Here is a 26,336-nt window from a genome sequence, read left to right on the forward strand (position 1 = left end):
GGAAGCGCGCGAGTCCGGCATCATCTGGATTTATCAACTTTGGAACATGAATACATTGCATGCCGAAATTAGGCTACTCCAGAACAACAGTTGATTGTCTGCATCCCTCCTTGAACTGTGTAACCCGCTTCGTGCGCGCATTTTAAACTTTGCGCTTGGGGACCGGTGGCATCTCCAGGTTTTACGCAATGACTTTTTGATGTTTTTTTTTGTTTTTTTTGTGCTTACCATTGTGGAACTGACTGAGGAGTTGGACGGATAGATTTTTTATTTATTTATCTAAAACAAACAACACCTTTGGTTCGGGTAAGGGGTTTCCCTTTGCTTTAAATGTCATTTGATAACCTACAGTATTTTAGTGATATCGTCGTCAATCTATGTGTACGTTTCACCACCTTTGATGTACCTGATTGTGTAGAGACACTACAACACAGTCCTTTGTTTTATTATTTAGCTAAATATACACAAATTCATGCACAGAGTTTGGAAAATGTGTGCATGAGTGACATTTTCTCCATTGCGCACGGCGATGCCCAATTAATAGCTTGACAAATCCAGCGGAGTTAGGTGTGTTTAAAACCCGTGGTATAAAATCCAATAATGTATTTTTAATGTTAGGTGACCTATCCTGGTTTTCAGCCGAGCAGGGCTACTCGTGAGGAACAGATTATTTTACAAACTTGAACAATCAATATTTGGTTACCATTTTGATCCAAAGAATGATTCTCCGAAGATGTAACGCCTGGTTGGCGCTTTTGCTTCTGTGCACCTCCGTAAAAACTCAAGGTAATCCTTTATATTTTTCTATACTTCATGCCTTTCATATTGTAAATATATATTCCTTTGACCCAGCAAAAATTTTGACCTTTAGACTGTTTATTTTATTATAGTCTTTGTGTATAAAAACATATTACAAAGATTTTATTTAAATATTATTATCATATTGTTGTTATTGTTAGTTTCACTTTACTCCAATATATATATATATTGGGTTTCCTCTTTAAAGGGATAGTTCACCCCAAAATGAAAATTCTGTCATCATTTATTCATCTTCATGTAGTTTTAAACCCAATTGACTTTCTTCTGTGGATCACAAAAGTAGATGTAATAGGCAGAATGTTAGCCTCAGTCACCATTCAATTTTATTGCATCTTATTCCCATACAATGGAAATAAATGGTGAATGAGCCTAACATTCTGTCTAACATCTCCTTTTGTGTTTCATAGAAACGAGAAAGTCATATGGTTGGAAGAACATGAGGGTGAGTAAATGATGACAAAATGTTCATTTTTGGGTGAACTATCCCTTTAAAATGCAGGATTTAAAGTATGCATGGTCTGGGTGAAGTATGTGTATTGTGCTAAAATGTACACAGAATAAACAAATGTGTAATAATGTAACCCCCCCCCCTTAGATGCACAGCTGGAAGATGAGACCATTTTCGACTTGTTTGAAACCAGCGGAATCACACGTAAGACTGTCGGTGTGAAACTTTTCAAGGGTCTGGAGAGTGATGCTCCAGCATACCGCTTCATCCGTTTCGACCAGCTCCCCTCTGTCAGCTCTACTGCACTACAACAACTTCTTTTTCAGATACAAAATAATGAAGGCTTCATTCTGACTGCCACCCTGCGGCAGGACCGCACATCCCGTGGCACCATTCTTGCATTGGAGGGCCCAGGAGAGCACCGCCAGTTTGAGGTTGTTTCGGATGGCCGAACCAACACCCTAGATTTGGTGTACTGGTGGGCAGATGGCTCACGCAATGTGATCTCTTTCGAGGACGTAGACCTCTCGGATTCGCAGTGGAAGAATGTAACGCTTTGTGTGCATGGAGAGACCGCAACCTTGTATGTTGGCTGCGGACTCATTGATAGCTTCATTCTTGATGAACCTTTCTATGAGCACCTGAGTGCCACAGGTGGCCGTATGTTTGTGGCTAAAGGGTCCACCCGAGAAAGCCATTTTAGGGTATGTGATTTCACTAATACTGAGTACATTGCTCGTAAAAGTAAAATGGAGTGCATGAATTTATGACACAAGGTAGAAATAAGTTAAACTGGAAGAGCATGGTGCTAGAAAGACCAAGTTCATGTGTTTAGTTCCCAGGAAACACACATACTGATAAATTGTATATCCTGAATGCATCAAACAAATGCATAAATGTAAAGATAACAAGATACAAGGCGTACAAATGTAGGATGTCAAGTGAAATCCATCTAAAAAAGTTATATTTTGCTCGCTGTAAGGTAATTTAGCCAGCATTAGTAGTTGCAGAGCATGCCAAGCAAGTTGCTGGAAACTGAATAATAAATTATGGCTGATCCTCTGGTGTTCTGTAAATCCAACTTCCCAGTCATGAGGGATGTATGTGAACGGTTTAAAAAATTGGCAAAGCCTGACAGCAGCTGTTGTTTCTTTCAGGGCTTGCTGCAGAATGTACGTTTTATCTTTGACACCCCGCTTGAGGACATTCTGGAGAGCAGGGGATGTGATCTTGGAAACCCAGGTAGGTGGAGCTTGTGAGTCTTAACATTCTCTTAACCAGCCAAAAAAAAAAAAAAAGATTTTTGGAATCAAGATGAAGTTCCTGTTTAATGGAAACTGCTGCAAAGCACCTACTGCATAACACACCAGTTATACCACACTGACAAGAAGGGTTGTTGTCAGGCTGGACAACTGGGAACGTTGTTACTACTTCTCTGTGCAATGCGGTCGTGTCTAGTAGGTAACCTCCCAGTTACCACAAGTCTCACGAGAGCCAATGTGTTTATTGTGTTTATTTGGAGTACTACCGAAACCCTACACCTACCCTTAAACCTAACCCTACCCTTGACCCTACCACTAAATCTAACCTAAACATAACCTGAGTAACAGCAAATGAGACTCTCGCGAGACTTAGGTTGCAGGAGTTTTATCTTCTAGACACAGCCATGATATATGCTTTTCACAGTATAGGAACTATTCTTTCGTATGACAGCTCTGATTAATTGCTCCTGTTCAACAAGGCAGTTTGCCTGTCTTGTCACTCTCATTAGATTAAGACTGTTAGTCTCACAAGCCAAAGGTTTTACTATTAGCATTATTCTGGCCAAGAACCATTCTATTTAGATATGAAAAGGCTGTCTGACTGACATTTAACCACCAATCACATTTTGACAAACATGCAGGGAAATCTAATTTCAATACCATTGAAAGATTTGACTTAGACTTACACTGGTGGCCAAAAGTTTGGAATAATGTACAGATTGTGATCTTATGGAAAGTAATTGGTACTTTTATTCACCAAAGATGCATTCAACTGATCACAATGTATAGTCAGGACATTAATAACGTGAAAAATTACTCTAGCAATTTGAAAATGTTCAGAACTTCTTAAACTACTTCAAAGAGTTCTCATCAAAAAATCCTCCACGTGCAGCAATGACAGCTTTGCAGATCCTTGGCATTCTAGCTGTCAGTTTGTCCAGATACTCAGGTGACATTTCACCCCACGCTTCCTGTAGCACTTGCCATAGATGTGGCTGTCTTGTCGGGCACTTCTCACGCACCTTACAGTCTTGCTGATCCCACAGCTCAATGGGGTTAAGATCCATAACACTCTTTTCCAATTATCTGTTGTCCAATGTCTGTGTTCCTTTGCCCACTCTAACCTTTTCTTTTTGTTTTTCTGTTTCAAATGTGGCTTCTTCTTTGCAATTCATCCCATAAGGCCTGCACCCCTGAGTCTTCTCTTTATTGTTATACATGAAACTGGTGTTGAGCAGGTAGAATTCAATGAAGCTGTCAGCTGAGGAGATGTGAGGCATCTATTTCTCAAACTAGAGATTCTGATGTACTTATCCTCTTGTTTAGTTGTACATCTGGCCTTCCACATTTCTTTCCGTCCTTGTTAGAGCCAGTTGTCGTTTGTCTTTGAAGACTGTAGTATATACCTTTGTATGAAATCTTCAGTTTTTTGGCAATTTCAAGCATTGTATAGCCTTCATTCCTCAAAACAATGATTGACTGATGAGTTTCTAGAGAAAGCTGTTTCTTTTTTGCCATTTTTGACCAAATATTGACCTTAAGACATGCCAGTCTATTGCATACTGTAGCAACTCAAAAACAAACACAAAGACAATGTTAAGCTTCATTTAACGAACCAAATAGCTTTCAGCAGTGTTTGATATAATGGCAAGTGATTTTCTAGTACCAAATTAGCAATTTAGCATGATTAATCAAGGACAAGGTGTTGGAGTGATGGCTGCTGGAAATGGGGCCTGTCTAGATTTGATCAAAAAGGACTTTTTCCAAATAGTGATGGTGCTGTTTTTTTACATCAGTAATGTCCTGACTATACTTTGTGATTAGTTGAATGTCACTTTGGTGAATTAAAGTACCAATTTCCTTCCGAAACAGCAAAATCTGTACATTATTTCAAACTTCTGGCCGCCAGTGTAGGCAAATCAAGCAAAAAGTTCTTTATTATAACTGCTTATTTTAGCAGCCCGGTAGCCTACTTTGTAAACAGACAACAGACCATTGCTTCCCCCAGCAAGCAAACAGAGCATATATTAGGTCTTTCAACAGATTATATGTAAATCAGGGCTATATGCATGCAAACAAACTGAATACCAGCTCCTAGTTTTCCACTTTTAACAGTGCTCTAGTTCGAATATGTTATGTTCAGTTTTTCTTCAATGTCAGCTGAATGTCAGCTTTGAGGTGGTTGTCATAGCTGTGGAAAGAAAAGGAAATGAAGCCTAACTGCAGGTTTTTAACATCCCTCACTCAGGGGAAGGTTTTTGGCTCTTGACTTTATAAATAAACATGCTTAGAGGGGCTCACATGTGTGGAAACCTGCGCACACTCACTCAGATTAGCAGCAGCAAGCCTGACTGCAGAAATTAGTAGTTTGGAATTGCAATACTTTGCAAGTATTACAAGTCTGCTGTATTTGTCTGAACAGGTCATCCATCAATCCAATCTGAATATAAATGGGTTTTCAGGGCAGACCAGTACTCTTGATTTAGGCTTAAGATTAGTGTGTTTTTAGGGCCCGAGTACCAATGGTGCGAAGACCCTATTGTTCTTCTAGGTGTTTATTATTATTATTATTTATTTTATTTCTTTTCCCAAATGAATCGCATTTTTGAGGGCCTAAATATACTCGAAAACTCATGAAACTTTGCACATGCATCAGAAGTGGCGAAAATGAACATCTGATATGGGTTTCAGAATTAGATGTGACAAAATGGCTCGATAGCACCACCTACAAACATTCAACGATGTGCGCTTTACGCTACGTTTCACCTACACATACGAAAATACCTACAAACAAGTCTCTTGGACCCATGCCCTAAATTCAACAGGAAGTCAGCCATTTTTTTGCCATTTCCAGGCCTTGTACTTTAACGAACTCCTCCTAGAGATTTCATCAAATCTACTTCATATTCGGTTGTTCTAATCTAAAGACTTTGGCGATGCTAAATTGCAAAGCTTTTGAGTTTTCACTGCACGGCGTGGCCGTGATGGTCTGACAAAATTCGATGTTTCGCCATGAAACAGGAAGTTGTTATAACTCATACATACAATGTCCAATCTGCCCCAAACTTCACTTGTCTGATAATAGTCCCAGCCTGAATACATCTATGTGCCAATATTCAGTTATAGTCATAGCGCCACCTACTGGTAACAGCCAGTTCCAGGTCTTGTACTTTAACAAACTCCTCCCAGAGGTTTAATCAGATCAACATTATATTTTGTCAGTCTTAATCTAAAGGCCTTGATGATGTTAAATTGCGAAGCTTCTGAGTTTTCGTTGAAGGGCGTGTCCATGGTGGCCTGACAAAGTTCTTTATGAAACGAGTCACATTTTTGAGGCCTAAACATGCTCAAAAACTCATGAAACTTTGCACACATCTCAAAAGTGGGGAAAATTTACATCTGATACTGGTTTTATAATTAATTGTGGCAAAATGGCTCGATAGCACCACCTACAAAATTTCAACGAAGCAGCCCTCACGCCACGTTTCACCTACACTTATGAAAATCGGTAGGCATATGTAACATGTCAACATGTACAAAAAAGTCTCTTAGAACCATATCCTAAACCCAAGAGGAAGTCAGCCATTGTGATTTTTCTCTTCAATTTTTGCTCAGTTTTTGCCATTTCCAGGCCTCGTACTTTAACAAACTCCTCCTAGAGATTAAATCAGATCAACATCATATTCGGTCAGTCTAATCTAAAGGCCTTGGTGATGCTAAATTGTGAATATTTTGAGTTTTCTTTGAACGGCGCATCCGTGGCTTCCTGACAAAATGCAATGTTTCGCCATGAAACAGGAAGTTGTTATAACTCAAACATAAAATGTCCAGTCTGCTCCAAACTTTACATGTTTTATAATAGTCCCGGCCTGAATACACCTACGTGGCAATATTCAGTTATAGTCATAGCGCCACCTACTGGCAACAGGAAATTACATGTTTTACACTGTGATACACTCTTAACAACATTTAAGTGCTAAAAAAAAAAAAAAAAAAAAAACAATTGGAGTGACATTCCCCTGGCACAGCAGCCCCAACATGCACCAGGGTGCAAGGGCCCGTTCATCGCTGCTTGCAGCTTTAATTGTATTTGAAATTGTAGTTGTGAGAAGTATGGCATGTCCTTTCTTATATTTATCTAATGCTTTAATTATTTTACCTTTTTTGAAACAAGAGATGTTTCAAAACATCACACATCACATGTGTGAGGTCAGACAGATGAGTCAGTAGGTCATGAGGCCAAAGAGAAAGGAAGAGCAGCATTGAAATAAAAGTTAAAGATGAATTCAACCAAACACACACACACACACACTCACAATCCCACTTACAGATGCATGCAAGTATAATGACTGTTTTTTCAAATAAGTTTCAAAGACTCCCTCCATCTTCCAGTTTTTCAGAAAAACAGGTAGTCCCACCCCAAACTTGCACGATTGGTTGAGCCAGTGTTGTTTTGTCTGGCCCAGTCTTTAGCAATATTCCCATTATCGCCAGCAGTTGTATCACACATTATCTTTTAAGGGGAGTATATTATTATGTTTTGCAGTCCTAGTGTAATGAATACTACTGCCCCACCCATACTTTTATACTATGTTCCTTCTGAACCATTTAAAAATAGCTTAAGAAATTTTTGCTTCAAAAGACTGCAATCAAAAGAGTTGCTGTGATAGGTCTGTGTGCCTAGAAATAGCTCGTGGTTATATGTGTGTTATATCACAAGAACCCATGAAATGTTTTAATTTGGCTTCCTATTACAATGTTCAAGTGCCTGAGTGTCGTGTGTAAAGAGGCTTTATTGCAAACAGGTTTAGTCGTCACACTGTGAGAACCCTATAGTCTGCATTCTCCGTCTCCGCACTTGCCTTAAAGGCATGCACAATCTTCCTGTTAACATGAAGAACACGGTTGACTGCCATCCTATCCCCACTGCAACACAGTGAAGGAATTGATTGTGACCGCACAAGGAGTCCTGCTGATTTCCTTGCATTCATTGGTACTGCAGGCTTGGGATACAATTTCCTTTCCAAATCATACCTGCATGGCTTTTACTACTTTTCCTAGATCAGTTTTGTAAATGTTGTGCTGTGGGTGGGATATTCTTACAGCTGTCATTTATAAAGAATAGATACAGCCACCAATATTAACATGATAGAATATAACATTCTGTCCAAACCAGACGCGATGTGACAAAGTGACAAGCAATAAAAGGTATCTCTTTCATGTTATTCAGAGTTTTTGTGCTAACCAGCCATGACCACAACAAGGAACAAGCAACAGAACATTTCTGTGGCGTTGTGCCAGGTAGCCCCGCCCACTGTCAGCTCTCATTGGTCCAAAATCCAACTTCATATAACGTTACGTTAAACATCAAATATGTTGATTGGCTGTGATAATATCGCATCGTGCAGCAGTTGTGGACAGATATAGACTGCTTGTCTCTGGAAACGTATTGCTTTGCGGATGGTAGGACAGTGTAACATTTGACTTTTCTATTCAATGTCTAGTTTTTATAATGCTTGAAATTAGGGAATCATCAAGGACCCGGCGATCAGATATTATAAATCGATATCTGGATCGCAATAAGATAATATTGTGATGCATTGTTTAATGTATTACGATTTAAAAAATGGTAGAGCCAAAGAAGGATCTTGATGCTAAGGCATGATCTGGGATCTCTAATAGGATCTGTATGGACATCCTAATAAATGGTTAAATAGAAATAACTGAGCATTCATTGACTTAATGGCACTGTTTGTTTCGTCTTCTCACACTTGACACTTGTTCTTCCCTTTTTCCCCAAAAATATCAGTTCTTGTTCCATGGCTTTTGAACCAACCCTCAGAACTCATGTATTAATCCTTGATTACTCTTCTGCAATTCTTCTGTCTTTTCCCAGTGGAGGCGAATGTTGTCAGCGAGAGTGCAGAGGTGGTCGAAGTTCCATCCTCCATTGCCACCAATGTGATTGGCCAGAACACAGATGTTCCAGCAACCAGCTCTTCAGAACTTATGTGTGAACGTTCCTGTGAGGAACTGGCAAACCTCTTCCAGGAGCTCAAGGGTCTTAGAGTTGTCGTTAGCAACCTCATAGACGGTCTGCAGAAAGTGGTGAGTCCTTCACTTTTGGAATGTTGAAATAAAATGTATGTTGCTTTGAGAAACCCAAATGAAACATCCAGATCTGACCTACTTTGCCTTGTCTTTGTAATGCTAAAAAATAGCTGAAGTATGTTTGAGTGGCAGGCATTACAGCATGAGGTAAAACTGAAAGAAGTTCCACCACGGTGTTGTTTTCCTGCCTTAGGCATCTATCAAATTCCAATCCATTCTAGACATAAACAGGATTGAGCCACACCTATAGTAGTTGGTAGGGGACAATATGGTTTACTAATTCTCCAACAACCGACTAGTCGATTAGTGAGGTCTGCTAGTTTATCTAGATTTTTTTCTTAAGAAGTGCTGCTTTAATTAGTATGCTTACATTCTGTTAGATTGTTTACATGGTAAAACCCTTTTGGATAAACTGCATATTTAAAGGAATCCCCTTTAAAGCACCTCTGCTACAGCCAAGACTAAAGTCTTTGGCCATAGCGTCATGTCTCATGTGTGTGTTCTGCCATAAGCGTTGCATTTTTAAGACACTGCATTATGTTAAAAAAAATATTTAAAACTTAAATCTTGAGAACACTGAATTTTGTTTCATGAAGTTGCACTCCATTTAGCTGTAAGTGAACACATGAAAATGTCTTATGTAAATTCCTCCTAAGAAATGCATTCAATTTAGGGCCGGTGAACCGAAAACCAGACTAATTAAACAGGGCTTCCTTAAGACCGATTATTCGATTAGTCGACTAGTCGTTCAAGCAACCCACTGACTGGTCGATTTTGAAAATATAAAGTTTTGCGCATCCCAAGTACCTATACTTTGGGTCTTTGCACCCATAACTGCTGTAACTGAAAAAGACCAGAGAGCTTCCAAAATGTATGTCTCCAAAATCTCACATAAAGAATAGGCATGTTGGATTGTGGATGTAAATCGATTTTGTCAGATGTTAAACAAACCAGGGCTCATTGTAGCATTGTAGTCTCTGTGTGCATAAACAGGGTAATTGGACCATAATTTGGTATCTACCCACATACCTGTGGCAGAAATGTGAGCTCAGTAAATCACTGTGTTAGAAGTTTTTTGTTGCATGCAAATCTTTAGCTATTTTGCCTGCTGGTTATGTCTGAGTGCATCTAAAGCCTAAATCCCTGTCTTTGAGGAATGACGTCCCATCGTTACATGACGAGTTTAAAGTGTAATTCCTCTTAAACTGATTTATTTTTTTAGACAGAAGAAAACACAGCAATGAAGGAGGCATTAAATAAGATGCAGAATCCTTTGGAGCAGAGCATGTGTTGGCAAGATGGTCGTTTGTTTGAAGATAAAGAGGACTGGATTGTTGATAGCTGCACTAAATGTACATGCCAAGAGGGAAAAGTTGTTTGTCGTCAGATCACTTGTCCCGCAGTGGCATGTGCCAATCCATCCTTCATCGATGGGGAATGTTGTCCAGTTTGCCTTCGTAAGTGCACACCCAAATAATAATGGACAAAAACACATAAATTTTTCCATTGATACATGTTCTTATGATGTCATTATATTTGTCCAGCAATGGACAGTGAGGACAGCTGGTCTCCGTGGTCTGAGTGGACTCAGTGCACAGTTACATGTGGAAGTGGCACCCAGCAGAGGGGACGATCTTGTGATGACACTAGCAACACATGTTCTGGACCCTCAATTCAGACACGCAAGTGCAGTTTGGGAAAATGTGACCGCAGAGGTACTTGTTTTTTTATTTTATTTTATTGTTTTTGGGGGGGGGTGTTGTTGTTGAAAAGAAATTCACCAAAAATGTAAATTATGTCCATATTTTCTCATCCTCACATCGTTCCAAACCCATATGCTATTATTTTCTCTGTGGAACACAAAAGTAGAAATTTTTCAAGAATTTTCATGAAGCTCTTGCCATACAATGACAATTCTTAGTGACCACGTCTGTCAAGACATCTGTCCTCTAAAGCTTGTGTCCTGCCCATATCTGCATCCAAATTAAAAAATGGTGCATCCATTTTAATTGGTGCAAAATTGTCATTGATTCTCATGGCTGTAGAAACTCCATGTGACACGAAAATGTTTTAATTCCGGACTAAAACGCTTGGGTGAGCTTTGGTGAAGGTGGAGATTATCAGTGAATAACAATGTAACAAGTTCAGAGGAAAGGAGAAGGCTGGAACCGGACAAACCATCAAAATAATGTTTAATGAAACAAAAAGACACAAACATAAACACACACACACGGCAGCTGCGTATGGCTCTCTCTCTCCCGAACTGCCGCATCTCGCCGCACTTATCCCTCTCCTCGGCTGATTAGCCTGATTGGGGGCCGGGCGTGTGTAGTCACGGCCCAGCCCCTCCTACCTCCTCGTCACACTCCTCCCTCCTTGTCTCAGGAACCCCCAGCATGACGTACATCCCCCCCCCCTTCCGGGAGTGGGGCGCTGCCCTTTTGGCCCCGCCTACCGGCAGGCTTTTCCCCGCCTCTCTAGGGCTGGGGAGGGGGACGAGGGGAGGGAAAACAAAAAAAACAAGAGGAGAGGAGAGGGAAAGGGCAATGCGGAGCGACAGCAAGAGAGAGAGGAAATACCTGGTTTGCCGGCGTCCAGATACGATGATGTCTGGCCCTCAGCCACTCCCCAACCTCTGGCGGATGACAGCTCGCTCCTCCCCCGGTGGACGGTAGTGGGTCCTCCGGCCCCGGGCAGACGGTCACGCTCCTCCTCACCTCTTTTTTTTTTCTCTATTCTTTTTCTATGGGGGGGGGGGGGGGTGCAGCATGCCTCAGATCCTTGGCGGCCAGCAGTGACATCTCCGTCCCCGGGCGTCTCCGGCCACGGCTGCACCTGGGTTGGCTGGAAGTGGTGAGGACTCCACGACAGCGCATCCCTCTCCCTTCCTGGCTTTCGGCACCAATGTAACAAGGTTCAATGGAAAGGAGGAGGCAGGAACCGGATGAACAATCAAAATAATATTTAATAAAACAAAAGGACACAAACATAAACACACACACACAGCAGCTGCGTATGGCTCTCTCTCTCCTGAACTGCTGCATCTCGCCGCATTTATCCCTCTCCTCGGCTGATTAGCCTGATTGGGGGCCGGGCATGCATAGTCACGGTCCGGCACCGCCCTCCTCCTCGTCACAAACAACTTACATTTGGGTCTGTTCCTCAGATAGAGTGAGGCTTCAAAATACTTTTTATAGCGCATATAGGAATATAGCGCACAAGTCATATAGACTACTTTTATGGTGTCTTTTTTTGTCCTTTTATTGGAACCATTTTATGTAAAAGTGCTGTGTAAAGATTATTCAAAAATATGCATATGGATTTGGAACAACATGAGGGAACTATTACTTTAAAGAGAACAGTTGAGACATTTGTAGTAACATTGTGTTTTACCCTTTCAGTTCGTCAGGATGGTGGCTGGAGCTTGTGGTCTCCCTGGTCGCCCTGTTCAGTGACGTGTGGGGAGGGACTGATCACACATATTCGTCACTGTAATTCCCCTGTTCCACAAAAAGGAGGCAAAGACTGTGAAGGTGAAGGGCGAGAGACACAGAGCTGCCATGCAGAGCCCTGCCCGAGTGAGTATTATGTCCCCAAACATGACAAATTAAAACTCAACACCAATTTGAGGCCAACCACACACATTCTCATGTAGAAACCATCTCATTTACCATGTCGTTCAAATCTTAACTGGAAAACATAGAAAGGGTGATATCATTCTTTCCAGGGCTTATACTATCCTTACAGCAGGGAGGGTACACACATTGCTGGCAATTTGTTCTTCAGGAGATTATGGGAAAGACACTTATGACATGCATAATAAAATTTGGACACAGCACATGACTAGAAACACCCTGAGATTTCTGCAATCAGTGGCTCTGAATGTTTAGGCCCCTGACATCACTTTCACTGAGCAATTAGTTTCGGAGTGAAAAGCTTTGCAAGGGAAAGGAAAGCTATATTCTTTGTCGCCTGCTCATTTGGCCATTTATTTAGTATTTCCACGTTAGTGGGGAATGCGTAAAAGTGCAGTATTTTGGAGATATTATGTAACATAATGTGGGGTCCAGATTCAAATTCATTGATTAAATCATAGCTTTCTGACAGTTTTATTCAGCAGTGATATTTGCCTAGCTTCAATAGTGTAATTAGATCCGTATCAGTTCTTTGAAGTCTGCATTTAACTATTACTATGCTGTGTTCTCTTACAGGTTTATGTTGCATTTTTTACAATGCCATTTACTTCAGTTGAACAATGAAACAATAAAACTAAATAACAACCAGTTCAATTACAACACAAAACATAATAAAAAGCAGATGGACTTTGTCACATTAAAAATGCAGCCTAGAACTTTACATAATACAGTTGTACAATTCTATAAACATTCATTTAAAAGGTCAGAAAACAGCTGCTAAAGATGCCCTTGAGGGGCACTGAGTGACTGAGAACAGATTTGTGACTGAAAATGTTGGGGTGGGATCTCTAAAATATGGGATTATAACCCCATGTTGTGTTGGTATGTCTATACAGTTGATGGTGGATGGGGCCCATGGTCTCCCTGGGCAACATGCTCGGCAACATGTGGAGGGGGTCTGAAGAGTCGTGTTCGAGAGTGTAACAGTCCTGCTCCGCAGCATGGAGGAAGGAAGTGTCTTGGAGACTCCATTGAGAATGACGTATGCAACCGACAGGAGTGCCCTATTGGTAAGAAAACTGTTTTCACAGTTTCCCAAAGTTGCCCAGATGCCCTTGTTACATGCTTTCTTCCTTATTACCTACTAAATATCTTTATTTTGGTTGGTTTCTTAGTGTTGGAGACTTAAATAAAAGGAACAGTTTGTCCAAAAATGAAAACTGACATAATTTAATCATCCTCATATTGTTATAAGCCTGTATGACTTTCTTTTCTCCATGGAAAACAAAAGATTTAGCCTCACTCACCATTCACTTTCATTGTATGGAAAAATGATGCAATAAAAAGAAAAGTGACTGAAGCTGTCAGTCCCTAACATTAAGCCTAACATCTTCTTTTGTGTTCCATGGAAGGAAGAAAGTCAAGAGCGCAACAGTCTGGTTCCTGAAGTAAAAATCGCATCCATTTTCCCATAGACTAATTGATTTTCAACGTTAAATTATAAACCTTTAAAGACATACCTACCTTGAGCTCCGTGGTTGTTCATCGATGGTATGCTTCCTTTGACGTCATCAGTCAGCACTATTTCAACTTCATTGTTTAAAAATTTTGTTTGATAGTGGAATTCTTGCCTAACAACTACATTACCCATGGAACAGCAGAGAAAGCTTCTCCAATCAGAGAACCAACCAAGCCCTTGAAACGTGCCTCGACCGCCCACACTCATGATGCACTGTGATTGACGTAATTGAGTCGGCGTCTCTTCACCCTTAAACTACTTATCTATTTGTACATAGCGGAATATTTTGCAATAAACGTAAAATATATTGTTTCTATACTCATAATCAACAACCTAAAATCAATAATTTTATATATTTCCATATATAATGCAATGCTTCATGGGATTGTAGTCTGTGCCCTCATGAAAGACGGTAAATTCACAGTCTTGTACCTTTGTCTTTTTGTTTGATTTTCAAATACTTTTTTTGGCTGAAAACAAAGTCCATGATATTGTGATTTACCTCGGGGTTGGTTTGGTTCATGGCTTACAACTCTTTTATGAAGGATTTTATGAAAAGTCTTTGGGAAATATGAATGGGAAAAATACTTCCGGAACCATGACAGCTGAATAAGTGCGGCAGGCATTGTTGCGTTCTAAACGGTATTTGGAATAACATGATGAATGATGTAAATGATGACAGAATTTTCATTTTGAGTGATTTATCCCTTTAAGAATAAATAATATGTAATTAATATTTCACATTAAAATCAGTTATGTGAGGTGTTATGTTGATTTCACAGATAGCTGTCTTTCAAATCCTTGCTTTTCTGGAGTTGAGTGTAGCACAGCTTCTGATGGATCCTGGGAATGTGGTCCCTGCCCCAATGGTTACCGTGGCAATGGAACTTCCTGTGAAGATATAAATGAGGTGAGCAAACTGACATCAGATAAACTGGATCAGAATAATTAGTGGTGCTTCGTACTTCATACTGGGCATCATACTTGCCCTAACCTTAAGTATTAAACATCAGTGCCTGACTTGTCCCGCATCGTTCATGCTACGGACATGAATGATACCTCAGATTGTGTGAATCAAATGATCAAATGAAACTTCTAATCATAAACAATCAGACTTACAATTTTAACCTAATGGATGATAAAATGGGCAGAAATATTTAATAGATTTACATTGAAGGAGGTATCCAAGCCATATCTTGAGACCAGAATATCATAGATACTTGGAGGTCAGCTCTTTTAACCTCTGCCAACAAGCAACCACCTTATATAGCAATACACTACAGAACACTCAGATCACTTTAACAGCCTTGGCACCATGGCGGTTAGTTTTGTATGGGCAATCACCACTCACAAGTATGCAAGTACTGTGTATACAGTATGCTATCTGGCCATTCTGATCATTATAACGCTTTTCTCTTTGTCTCTCTCTTTATTACTTCCTTTGCCCACTGTGTGTGCAGTGCGAAATGGTTTCAGATCTATGTCATAAGGTGGGTGGTCTACAGCAATGTGTGAACACAGACCCAGGATTCCACTGTCTGCCCTGCCCCCCGCGCTACAAAGGGACTCAGCCCTATGGCATGGGAGTGGAGTCAGCTAAAATCAACAAACAGGTCAGTCATACACACATCAGATCACATACCACTCACTGAGCACCTAATTTATATCCATCTTCCCAGCAAATACATCTGTGTTTAAATAGACAATTTTTTATTTTCTGTTTCTTCCTCATGAATAGGTGTGTGAACCCTACAACCCTTGCAAGGACAACAGCCACAGCTGCCATAAGTATGCAGAATGCATCTTCCTTAGTCACTTCACTGACCCTATGTACAAGTGTGAGTGTCGTATTGGTTATGCTGGAGATGGCATCATCTGTGGAGAGGACTTTGATCTGGATGGATGGCCCAATCAGGATCTTGTGTGTGGAGCAAATGCCACCTACCACTGCAAAAAGGTACTTCATTAACACTGTTATTGTTGTCCCATAGTGGAAAAGTCAGTGGTCAGTTTAATTGGACAAACGTATACAACATCCTACTACATTAAACTGTGAAGTGCGTATTTTTTCTGTGTTAAAATACTTTATCCTTTCCCAGCATAATATGCAGAGAACACTTTAAGTATGCCATTTGTAGATCGAATTCCCCAAAAAGTATAAATACTGTGGCTCTGTGCTGCTTTCAAAACATTGCTTTGTTTGTTTGAACATTCTGACCAGACTGATACAGCAACATTGGCCCAACCATTGGAGATTTATGTCTCTGCAGAACAAAAATGGGCTTTTCCCAATCAGTGGGCATTTTCAAACAGGGATGGGCATTTTTCAACCACTTTACATGATTCGATTTGCCTACAACATTTAGATTCCCTACTTTCATTGGATAGTTTAGAAATGCCCATACTGGTTTGGAAACGCCCACAGATTGGGAAACACCCATTATTGTTCCACAGAGACCTATACTTGAACCATTGTGTGAATTTTGGGTGGGACTGTCTGTTTTTCTGACCAATTGCAGATGGGAGGAGTGTTCAGAAAACATGTTTGAAAACAGAAGTTATTTTTGCATTTCCATTTGGTGATGCTAGTGGTACAGAAATTACACACTTTAATTATTTTAAGTTTATATACTTATGGGGAAAATAATCTATTAATGGGTTACTTATATCTGTTTTTGCATATTAAGCTGGTATAGGAAAAAATATTTTAACATTAAAAAAATTATGCTCTTCAGCTTTAAGACAACATATTTTATGTTCCATGCTAATAGTACTCTAATTTGTAGAGTCTGTTTTTTCCAACATTTTTTATTTAATTTAATATAAGCCAGACCTTCTAAAGGTTTATCTGCGATCTGGTGACTGCAATGAGAAGGTTGCTAAGAAATATAAAATGGAAAGAAATACAGTTTAGTCTTAATAAACCCCACAGGACAATGGCATCAAGTCAGGCAGAGGGCCCAATGACCATTATCTAGAAATTTGGCTCAGTGTTTATTGTATTGTGCCTTTTGGAATCGTATATTTTATATCCTTAAAATGTCTTTGTGGTGAAGTGTTTTGCAAAAGGGGAGGAAGAAAATAAGTAATAATTACATCATTCATCTCCTGTGATGGATAATTGCTTGATTGTGTCATGATACTCTGTGGAGAAAAAACAGGACCAGAATCTGCAAGACATCATAGTTTTGAAGCATGGCAAGCAAAGAGAGCCAAACAAGAAAGCCATAAAGAAAGCATAAAATATGTGCACAAAATAAATAAAGGATAACATTGGTATAGCAGAAAATAACAGAGGAGCCTGAAATTCTTACGTACTGCATGTGGCTGATTTAAAGTGGTTCATTTGATATGTTTAACTATTATTGTCAGATAACTTCTTTCGTAATCTCTGCAGGACAACTGTCCGACTCTTCCCAACTCTGGTCAGGAGGACTTTGACAATGATGGGCAAGGAGATGCTTGTGATAAAGACGATGATAATGATGAAATTATGGATGAAAGGGTAAGCACATTTAGTACACACAGTATGAGGTTTATGTAAAGCAGTGGTTCTCAACTGGTGGGTTTTGACCCAATGAATGAAAAACTTTTCCCATATTTTTTGTTGCTGACATCAAAGGCTCTGCATCCAATCAATATCTACAGGATACTGGCCTCATAGTCAAAAACCATAAACAAAATGACGCAAGGTAAAAGATAATACAACACAGATTACATTAATTCCAGGTTCACTTGCAACGAAGATAAACCTAGTTTGTGCCAACTACAATGTGTTATTTCTGTGGTGAATTACTGATTGCAGAGAGCATGAAACTATTGAAATTTGAAATCAAGAAAACAAACAAAATATTTGCCTATTGTTGTTATATCAATAAATTTCACGTTTGATTGTGAAGACCTTTTTGCTTACTTTTGTAATGTAAATTACTAAATTTTACTATTCTAAATTTTGGTAATGTGTTGGGTTGCCACTTAGGCCACACCCTCACTAATCCGCTTTCATCTGAAAAGTGTTTTTTAACGTCATCGTTTTCAAGTATGCGGTAATGGAGAGCGTTTTGAAAATGCTTTCGGTTGAGGAAAAAGCCATTTTAGTGTGGATGAGGGGCATAAACGTAGCGGAATTAATGCATTTTCAAACTAAAATGTATTAGTGGGGACTTGGCCTCAATTTCCAGTGTAAAATATATGTCCTGAAGCAAAACCATTTGAGAATCATTGAAATAAAGTTGATATAAAATTGTGCACTATCCATATGGATGCATGTACTGTACTTTTATGACATATTTCTTCTAGGACAACTGCCCCTTGATGTATAACCCCAGGCAGTATGACTATGACAAGGATGATGTCGGCGATCGTTGTGATAACTGCCCGTATGAACACAATCCTGCACAGACTGACACCGACAACAATGGAGAAGGAGACGCCTGTTCCATTGATATAGATGGAGATGGTATAAAAGATGGCTTTGATAATCTATTAAAAGCCATGTGACTACTTTTGGATTGCAACAGCTGTGTGACTAACAGGTGTGTGATTCACGTGTTTATACTTCTGCTTTCAGAGATTCTAAACGAGCAAGACAACTGCGCTTACATTTACAACACAGACCAGAAAGACACAGATTTAGATGGCGTCGGAGACCAGTGTGATAACTGCCCCTTAGTCCACAACCCACAACAGGTCTGGATGAAAACAGAGACTGACTGGTTTTGCAGTGTAAACATCTTAAAGGGATAGTTCACCCAAAAATGAAATTTCTGTCATTATTTACTCACCCTCAAATTGTTCCAAACCCATATGACTTTCATTTCCTTCGTGGAACACAAAAGGAGATGTTAGGCAGAATGTAAGCCTCAGTCACAATCCACTTTCATTGTATGAAGAAAAAAAATATGCATTGAAAGTAAATGGTGAGGCTAACAGTCCGTATGACTTACAGACAGTAAGTCAAATGGGTTTTGAACTGCATGAGGGTGAGTAAATGATGACTTAATTTCAGGGTGAACTATCCCTTTAATGATTTTTTTTACCAATGTAACCATCTTGTTTTCATAGATGGATACAGATAATGATCTAGTTGGAGACCAGTGTGATGACAACCAGGACATTGATGAAGATGGCCATCAAAATAACATGGATAACTGCCCCTACATAGCCAACTCTAACCAAGCCGACCATGATGGAGATGGAAAAGGAGATGCTTGTGATCATGATGATGATAATGATGGCATTCCTGATGACAGGGATAACTGCAGACTGGTTACTAATATGGACCAACTGGACTCTGATGGTGAAAACACAATTATACATACTACACTATAACAGACAGTCTGTTGTTAGCCTCTTGTAATAGTATTGGATTAATAATCCATTTTTGAGCATCCAAATCACAAGCAGGAAATATCACTGTAATTTGTACTCATAGGTTGCATTAGACTACATTTATTGAGGTTTTGTCAGTCTGTCAGCATGCCCAGAGTCAGTTCACTGACCATCTGATGCATATTACACGTATTACTGGAAAGCAGTCATGGAAATCGCAAACTACTGTACAGTTAGATTGCCCTGACAGCAACGGAACTTTTGGGAGTCAGGGTGCACAGGTTTTAATTAGGTTGCAGGGTAACACAGTCATGTTTAAAAGGTATTGTGTTGATATTATGAGTGCTTTTAAGGAAGAATTAATCATTGGATTTGCCAAAGATTGCCAGGTTTGTACCTTCAAATCTTTAAAAGATGCTTTGAGGCACTCAGTAGCAAGCAAACTAGATATTCGCAAGCAGAACTGTATATTCCACTTCTTCCACTAAGTAATCATTACTTATTATTATTGTATGGACAGAAATTCTTACCACAAAGCCTTCACACATATCCTCTTATTTTATGTTTGTTCTGTTGTTGGTCAATTTGCATGTCTGTCAGACGTCTCTTTCTGTCTAAGTGGGCTGTTTTTGCCAGATTAAGCTTAAAAATGGACCAGACTTTATGCTGCAGGTCAAAAGTCTGGGGTTTTGTTGAGAGGGTTTTGACTGACTATCCTTTTGACCCCAGAGTAAGGAATGTGTTCAATGATGTGGCCTTTCTAGACTGCCTATAGTTATGTGTCTGATTAATGATATCTGGCGCTGCAGCATCATGTGAACAGTTTCTCTGCAGATCATCAGAAAACCGCAGAGATAACCGATAAACAACCTCTAGAATTTTCCTCTGGGCTCCCCACACCTGTTTGTCTTAATATGCAATCCTGCCTTCAATTTTTATGTCAAGCAAGCCTTTATTGTTTTGGACGTTCTTCATATTTCCTATGAGGGTCGCCCAAGAATCTGTCCCATAAAAAAAGAAAATCAAAGGAAAGGCATGAAAAGCAGGCAGATAAGAGGTGCGTAAATTTCTTGCTGGCATCAGAAATGCAGAAGAGTTGCATCCCGGGGTAATACTCTGCGTGTCTTTATGTTTTACGAGGTATTTGAGACAAAGATATACACTGCTTGACGTTAAGCCTAAATGGTATAATGGTGGAATAAGTTCTTTGTTGTCAGGCCATGCTTACTGCTGGGCCTTTCTTTTTTAAAGTGGATTTGAAATTTAAGTAGGGTGAAATTTGCCTTGGCATTCCAATGGGTGTTCGTTTCAGAGCTCCTCCTCACACTCTCCAAGTGCTAGCTGAAGCTGTCACGGTCTAAGGGGAGATTGGAGATCTTTGAGTTTCTTTTGGCTTAGAACGCAGAGCTTAAAGCTTTGGGAAAAGGCATTGTTTTCCATCTTTCCAAAAGGGAAAGTACGTCTTGGCTTGGACTATACTGTGATGCCAGTAGTCTGCAGATCAAATGATTAAATCATGTGAAGCTTAGATTTGAATTATCTAGGTCAATGAGTTTTGAGTATTTTATAAAGTGCTTCTGCAAGAGTCTTCATACAAAGAGGGTATACTGCTTCATATGACCCCATAAGCACATGAGGATTGTTTGTAAATAATTATTCAAAGAAACTGACAATCTTACTTTAACACTATTGCGGCCTTGAAGTGGCATCAGAAATATTGTAACTGCATGTTACGAGTGCATGAACGATGTAGTTACCAGTTGGTAACTCAGATTTCTTGATGATACCAGACTTGTGACTCTGGAAGGGACTCTATCTCATGAAAGATAGCGAATTTGTGACATTCTTAATTTCAGTTGTATATTTAAAGTATTTTAACATGTACCTTATAATCAACTAATGTAACACTAATGACTCACCCTTTGTGGGTTGCTTTATGCAAATAATTAATTAATGTTAATAATTATACATTAATTATCAGATACCATGCATGAATAAATCATAAAAGTTGTGTTAAATTAATGCAGATGTATTCACCGATGTTTACATGCTGGTAGGCCAACAACAGAAAATGGATTTTGTCATTGTTCGTTGCTAATTGATGTGGTTTGGCTGCTTTCGTATTTTATTTTCAAATTGAATGAGTGACAAGTCGTAATTATGTAGTAATTTTGATGTTGGCTTGACAAAACCTTGTCTGAATGTATAAACTAGTTATAAAAGTTTGATGATTGATGGTTATACAGACATTATAGTAAGACAATCTGCCAGCCATTAGCAAGATAGATAGTCAGACAGAACATGGCGTAGATAGTAAAATAAAATGCCAGACAGATAGAAATAGAGAGAGAGAAAGTGATAGAGAGAGCAACTTAAAGCAGATCAAAAGCATTTAGGGGGTTTGTTTGAATATTCCATTAATGTAAATCTATGGGATTTTTTTTATTTTTCAATCCCCGGCTGTGCGAAAAACATAAGTCCCATCAGTCAGAGAGACATGGCACACTATTCCAGAACAGTCTAAAGGTCTGTACCAGGTTTGGTGGATGTGGCTTGAAATTTCTGGGAGGAGTTATTGTTAGAAATTTTTGTCTCAGTTTAGGGATTTTGAAAAAACCTAAACCAAGTTTGTAGAATACCTACATGGCTTTGACAAGCCAGCATAATAATGAATGCCTGACTTGGACATAGGAGCTTCCCTGCTGCACTTGAAGGCAGCATATATAAGAGGCTTTAGGAGCAGGTGGAGGTCAAGAAAGAGCTAGGTTCAAGCATTCCTGAAACATTCTTATATCTTCCCCTAGGTGATGGTCGTGGTGACGCTTGTGAGAATGATTTTGACAATGACAATGTCCCGGATATCTTTGATGCATGCCCGGAAAACAGTGCCATCAGCATCACAGACTTCCGCAAGTTCCAAATGGTTCACCTAGATCCTAAAGGAACCACGCAGATTGATCCCAACTGGGTGGTCCGAAATCAGGGCAAAGAGCTTGTGCAGACTGCCAACTCTGACCCTGGCATTGCAGTGGGTAAGTGATCTTTGTACATGGCATTACAAACATTTCAGAAGCTTGTTTCTCATACATGTCATAGCTCACTGACATATTAAAATGTGGCAATACTGATTTTGTATTCTGACCTTGTTTTTGCACAATAACAGGCTTTGATGAGTTCAGCGCAGTGGATTTCAGTGGAACCTTCTATGTGAATACAGACAGGGATGATGACTATGCAGGCTTTGTGTTTGGATACCAGTCTAGCCGACGATTTTACGTCGTAATGTGGAAACAGATCACGCAGACATATTGGGAAGACAAGCCATCAAAGGCATTTGGCATCTCTGGTGTATCCCTTAAGGTGGTCAACTCCACCACAGGCACTGGGGAAAACCTACGTAATGCATTATGGCACACAGGCAACACCAAGCAACAGGTGAACATTCTCTTGATTTTTATCTGTCCTGACAGATTTCTCTTTTCATGCCATTACTAACAATAAACTGCCCCATAAATTTGATTCAAAGCATTACTCTCTGTCTTAGTACTTAAAATGATAGATGGCTTTACAATGCATCTTTTAGGTGCGCACTCTGTGGCATGACCCAAAGAACATCGGATGGAAAGACTTTACTGCATACCGCTGGCATCTCATCCACAGACCAAAGACTGGCTTCATTAGGTAAAGACTCAGACTCTTGTTTTAGTCATCAACACACTCTACCTGTTTTTCTTAGACACATACATTTTTGTTTGAACTTTTTGACCAATGAATGTCAATGACCGATGATTCTTCCCTGACATTCATATAAAAAAAATTTTGTTGATCCTGATTTGTGGATTAGTGAGTTTTTAAAAATAATTGTATAGAGTTTGCACTCCCGCAGAGCATTTCTGGCCGATGAAATATCTTACACCCAAGTATAGCTAAACTTAATTCACTATAGAAATTTTGGTCAGACTTTACAAAGATGTTGTATTTGTTGATATTAGTAATGCAATAGTTATCATGAACTAACAATGGACAATCATGTTTGATAGAATTTATTAGTTTTTGTTAATGTTAATTTATAAATATACAATTACTCATTTTTGTTATTGTTAGTTCATAACACATCTAATGTTAATGTATACAACTGTTAATGTTAAAAATATATATGTACAAATAAACAGTAACCAATAGTAATAAATGCGGTATTAACTACTGCATTAACAAATATTATTGTAAACAACCTTATTGTAAAGTTTTACTGAAATTTCCATGACTTTTCAGGATTTTATTAGTTTTCATGACTTTTCAGAATTGTATTAATTTCCATGACTTTTACAGGTCTAGAAATTACAATTATAAAATGTAAATTTCCATGACTTTGGGATCCCTAATCATTCCGGTTAACCAAATGTTATTGTTGGAAAAGTTTATTTGTGGTACCATTTGTGTCTTTTTAAGAAAAGAAAAATGTGCATTTTAAAAAGCCATGTATAACTCAGTACTAAATATCTTTTTCCCCTCAGAGTTGTAGTGTATGAAGGCAAGCAGATCATGGCAGACTCGGGTCCAATTTATGACAAGACATTTGCTGGTGGGAGACTCGGACTATTTGTTTTCTCCCAGGAGGCCGTCTTCTTCTCTGACCTCAAATATGAATGCAGAGGTGAAAAAAAAATGTTTTTCTTATAAAAATATCTTACTGAATATCTGATTTCAGTCATTTTGTGATTCTTGTGATCTTCCTCTCTTCTATCATTGTGATTTGACTTTCTTTTTTGCAGGTAATTGAGTATTGAGTTTTATTGGAATACCATGGACTTTGTCATGGACTTTTTTTTATCAAAGTGAAACCAGATCAGTGCAGTGCCTTATTGGAAGAAAATTGAGACTTTCTGCAATGAGTGCCCACATGAGGGCAACACTTACATCCAGAGACTAGAAGTGCCTTGAATAGGTGAATATACCTTGCAGTTGACATCAAAAAGTGTGGGTGGAAACAAAAGTTTGGTAAGACCACAGCATTCATTTGAAATCTCCGTTAATTGTTGCACAAATAATCTTTGTAATGCTACAATGAGTCCTGCCATCTTGAATATGAACCCAAGGCTCTGTGTTGAGGGTTTATAATTTTTTTTTATTTTATTTTTTTTTTTTTAATCATTTAGTCTTTTATATGTGCTTTTCTAGTCATTCTTATGGAGAGAAATTTAATGCAATTGTTTTGTGTTTGTTGCGAACATTTAGGGAGATGTATTATATTCAGTCTTTTACTACTATCTACTGTAACTTATTTGTCTGTTTTTCTGTGCAAGTTTATTAGTTAACATCTCTTTTGAATTTCCTCTTGCTGACAACTTGTAAATACTTATTTATTTGTTTACATTGACACATTTTTACAAATTACATTTAAAAGGATGTTTGCATATATTATCAAATTGCGTTCATGGTCATAGTCAGTAAGGCTTTATCATTGCTATTGCTGTATCTACAGATAAAGTGAAAGTGTTTGGATAGAAAGGGGATGAAATAAAGTGTCATATTAGTATTTGATTAGTGCTTACAGTTATTTTAATATATATATATATATATATATATATATATATATATATATATATATATATATATATATATATATATTCCAGAAAGACAACATTTCAGAAATTTCAAGGTATTTCACATTTCTGAATTAAATGAGTCTGAATGAAAATAACCAATGCTTAAAGTGATAGTTCACCCAAAAAATGTATCATTCACTTGCATTGCATAAGTTTTCCAAAAATGAAAGTGAATTGTGACTGAGGCTGTCATTCTGCCTAACATCTCCCTTTGTGTTCCATGGAAGAAAGAAAGTCATGCATATATTTGGAGCAACATGAGGTTGGGTAAATGATGAAAGAATTTTCATTTTTGGGTAAACTATCCCTTTACCATTGTGTTCCTTAAAACCAAAAATACCTCAGAGATGCAGTTTTTGCATGTTTTTTTGCTGTTGCTTTTCATCCAAAGCACCATGCAACTGCAATAGCAGAGATTGCTCATAGGTACAGTGGTAATAAACCAGAATTGTGATCTCATTAACCAACTATCCAGTTTCTAGGTCACCCTGTCTTGGGATTGAAACTGCAATTCTTTTAGTTATCCACACTACCACCACCCTCTTTTATATCCCCTTAAATCCAAGGAAAAAGATCATTCTGAAAACGCCAAAGAGTAAACTAATATTAATTCCATATTAGAAAAAAGTGTTTATGAGCTAAGAAGGGAATATATTATATGCCTGTCATTTACAGTACATACTTTAAACCTCATTTGCATATATCATCTTCATTTCCATCTGTTCACATCAACCATTCAATCCATTCAACACAACGTGAACCACTTCATTATTCGACTGTAAGATTTTAGACTCATCTACAATGTATAGCTTGCTGCTAGTCACATAAAAAATGTATTATAATTTTGAGTATTAAAAGTTGTTTCTGATATTTTTTCCAGTCATATCCATTTTCATGACAAACATGTGATGAAATAACTTTTGTCAATAAAATTATATAGACAAACTACATTGCTCTCTTTTGGGTTTATTTATTTCCATTCACATGCACTTCATCCAAATCGGATTCCGAAGGTATTTATTTTATTTTCTTTACCGTTAAATGGTCTGTATATTTATGCAATTAAATAATTGTATTATCTTTTCTGAGGTCCACTGATAATTTAAGTATTTTTTATTTTAAAATTTTTTTTCACCAAAACAGTCATCATTTATTACTATTTAATAATTTTCCACCTTGTCTCTGGCCCTCTGTCTGAAATGCTTAGTTTTGGCATAAGCACCTCCTTAAAACTTCAACGTAAACACCCACTGTTCTGATTGGCTTACATGGTGCAGCCCCTCAAATACAGCCATATATATTTAAAACTCAATTGGAAGAGAATAAAGAAGCTCCATTGCAATTTAAAACTAAATTTCATGGTTTACACATAACGCACACCCAACACATTGCATCCGAATATTTTAACTGTTCATCTCAAGCAACATTCAACACTCAGCACCATAAATTATCAAACAATCATGACATTAAAAATATTAATGAATGAAATGGTTTACTTACATTTTTGATCTGATCCAAGTGTTTTTATATGTCCCATTCTTCAATAACAGTTGCTGTGCAAAGCTTGAAAAGTATTATGAGTGGTTCACAAGAAATCCATGCTAA

General features: G+C 38.5%; 1 protein-coding gene across 1 annotated transcript; it reads left to right on the forward strand.

Moving 5' to 3' along the window:
- thbs2b (thrombospondin 2b) lies at window positions 1-24,746 on the forward strand. Its single transcript, XM_051666878.1, has 21 exons — window positions 1-306; window positions 619-786; window positions 1,415-1,971; window positions 2,425-2,509; window positions 8,426-8,637; window positions 9,863-10,097; window positions 10,185-10,355; window positions 12,042-12,218; window positions 13,172-13,345; window positions 14,577-14,704; window positions 15,255-15,407; window positions 15,533-15,751; window positions 17,192-17,299; window positions 18,094-18,253; window positions 18,365-18,483; window positions 18,859-19,093; window positions 21,930-22,157; window positions 22,289-22,560; window positions 22,709-22,806; window positions 23,640-23,779; window positions 23,898-24,746. The coding sequence occupies exons 2-21, from the start codon at window positions 720-722 to the stop codon at window positions 23,903-23,905; spliced, it is 3,546 nt and encodes a 1,181-aa protein (XP_051522838.1). The 5' UTR covers window positions 1-306; window positions 619-719; the 3' UTR covers window positions 23,906-24,746.
- Window positions 24,747-26,336: the final 1,590 nt, after the last annotated feature.

This window comes from Myxocyprinus asiaticus, chromosome 32 (assembly GCF_019703515.2).
Source record: "Myxocyprinus asiaticus isolate MX2 ecotype Aquarium Trade chromosome 32, UBuf_Myxa_2, whole genome shotgun sequence".
Classification (NCBI taxonomy): Eukaryota; Metazoa; Chordata; class Actinopteri; order Cypriniformes; family Catostomidae; genus Myxocyprinus; species Myxocyprinus asiaticus.